The 1,136-nt window shown below is 44.4% G+C and overlaps 1 protein-coding gene across 1 annotated transcript; it reads left to right on the top strand.

The window, feature by feature from the left end:
- Positions 1-4: 4 nt before the first annotated feature.
- LOC112094028 (osmotin-like protein) lies at positions 5-840 on the top strand (the record flags this gene model as incomplete). The annotated part of the gene is made up of 1 exon (XM_024173934.1): positions 5-840. A coding segment is annotated over one exon (513 nt), but the record flags the coding sequence as incomplete, so codon positions are not given.
- Between the last annotated feature and the right edge of the window lie 296 nt (positions 841-1,136).

The following is a 1,136-nucleotide window of genomic DNA, read 5'->3' as shown; positions in this document are numbered from 1 at the left end:
CGGGCCCCCCCCCGGCTGCATCCACGCCCATAACGGCTTCCACTGCGCCACCGGTGACTGCGGCGGCAAGATAGAGTGCAACGGCGCCGGCGGAAAAACTCCGGCCACCCTGGCCCAGTTCAGCCTCCACCACGGCCACAACGACCTCTCCTCTTACGGCGTCAGCCTCGTCGACGGCTTCAACATCGGCCTCACCGTCACGCCGCACGAGGGGAAGGGGGTCTGCCCCGTCGTCGGCTGCCGCGCCGACCTGCTCGCCACGTGTCCCGATAACCTGCGTGTGACTTCACCGCACGGTGGTCACGTCGTTGCCTGCAAGAGCGGCTGCGACGCCTTTGGAACCGACGAGCTGTGCTGTCGGAACCACTACAATAGCCCGCAGACGTGTAGGGCTTCGAGCTACTCCCAGTTCTTCAAGCACGCGTGTCCGTCGAGTTTCACGTACGCCCATGACACGCCGTCGCTCATGCATGATTGCTCGTCGCCACGCGAGCTCAAAGTCATCTTCTGCCACTGAACAGGATTGAACCGTCCTTTATTCTAAACATGAGTTTGGAAAAGAGATAATAAGAAAAAAGAAGTTTGTAGTTTATGGGCTTGGTGTGGTTTTTTAATTTTGCGTTAACCGTCCTTGATTCTAAACATGAGTTTGGAAAAGTGAGAATAAGAAAAAAGAAGTTTCTAGTTTATAGGCTTGGTGTGGTTTTTTAATTATGCGTTAAGAAGCGTGTTTATTAGCTTTTGTATGTTGAGATAGATCGGTGTGTCTGCGTAATGTGTAATGTTTCGTGTTGCTGCTTATTATTCAATGTCAATGCGCAAAGACATGGTTTTGTGTAATGTTTGGTGTTGCTGCTCATTATTCAATGTCAATGCGCAAAGACATGGTTTTTTGCTTTGCTTTCTTTCGCTTATACATACATTTTAATTTTGGATTAAAATTCAAAAAAAAAAATTTAATTTAAGTTATAATTTTATTTAACTTCATATTTTTTTTAATTTACCTTAAATTGAGTTTAAATTTCTGTTCACTCCACTATTTGAGTTTAAAATATGAGTTTTTTTATAATAAAAATTTTTTATAAATAGTCACATTTAATTTTTTTACTACAGTAAAAAATTTTCACATAAAGTCA

Source organism: Morus notabilis, unplaced genomic scaffold (genome assembly GCF_000414095.1).
Source record: "Morus notabilis unplaced genomic scaffold, ASM41409v2 Scaffold9232, whole genome shotgun sequence".
Taxonomy (NCBI): Eukaryota; Viridiplantae; Streptophyta; class Magnoliopsida; order Rosales; family Moraceae; genus Morus; species Morus notabilis.
This window is presented reverse-complemented; position numbering and strand designations above follow the sequence as displayed.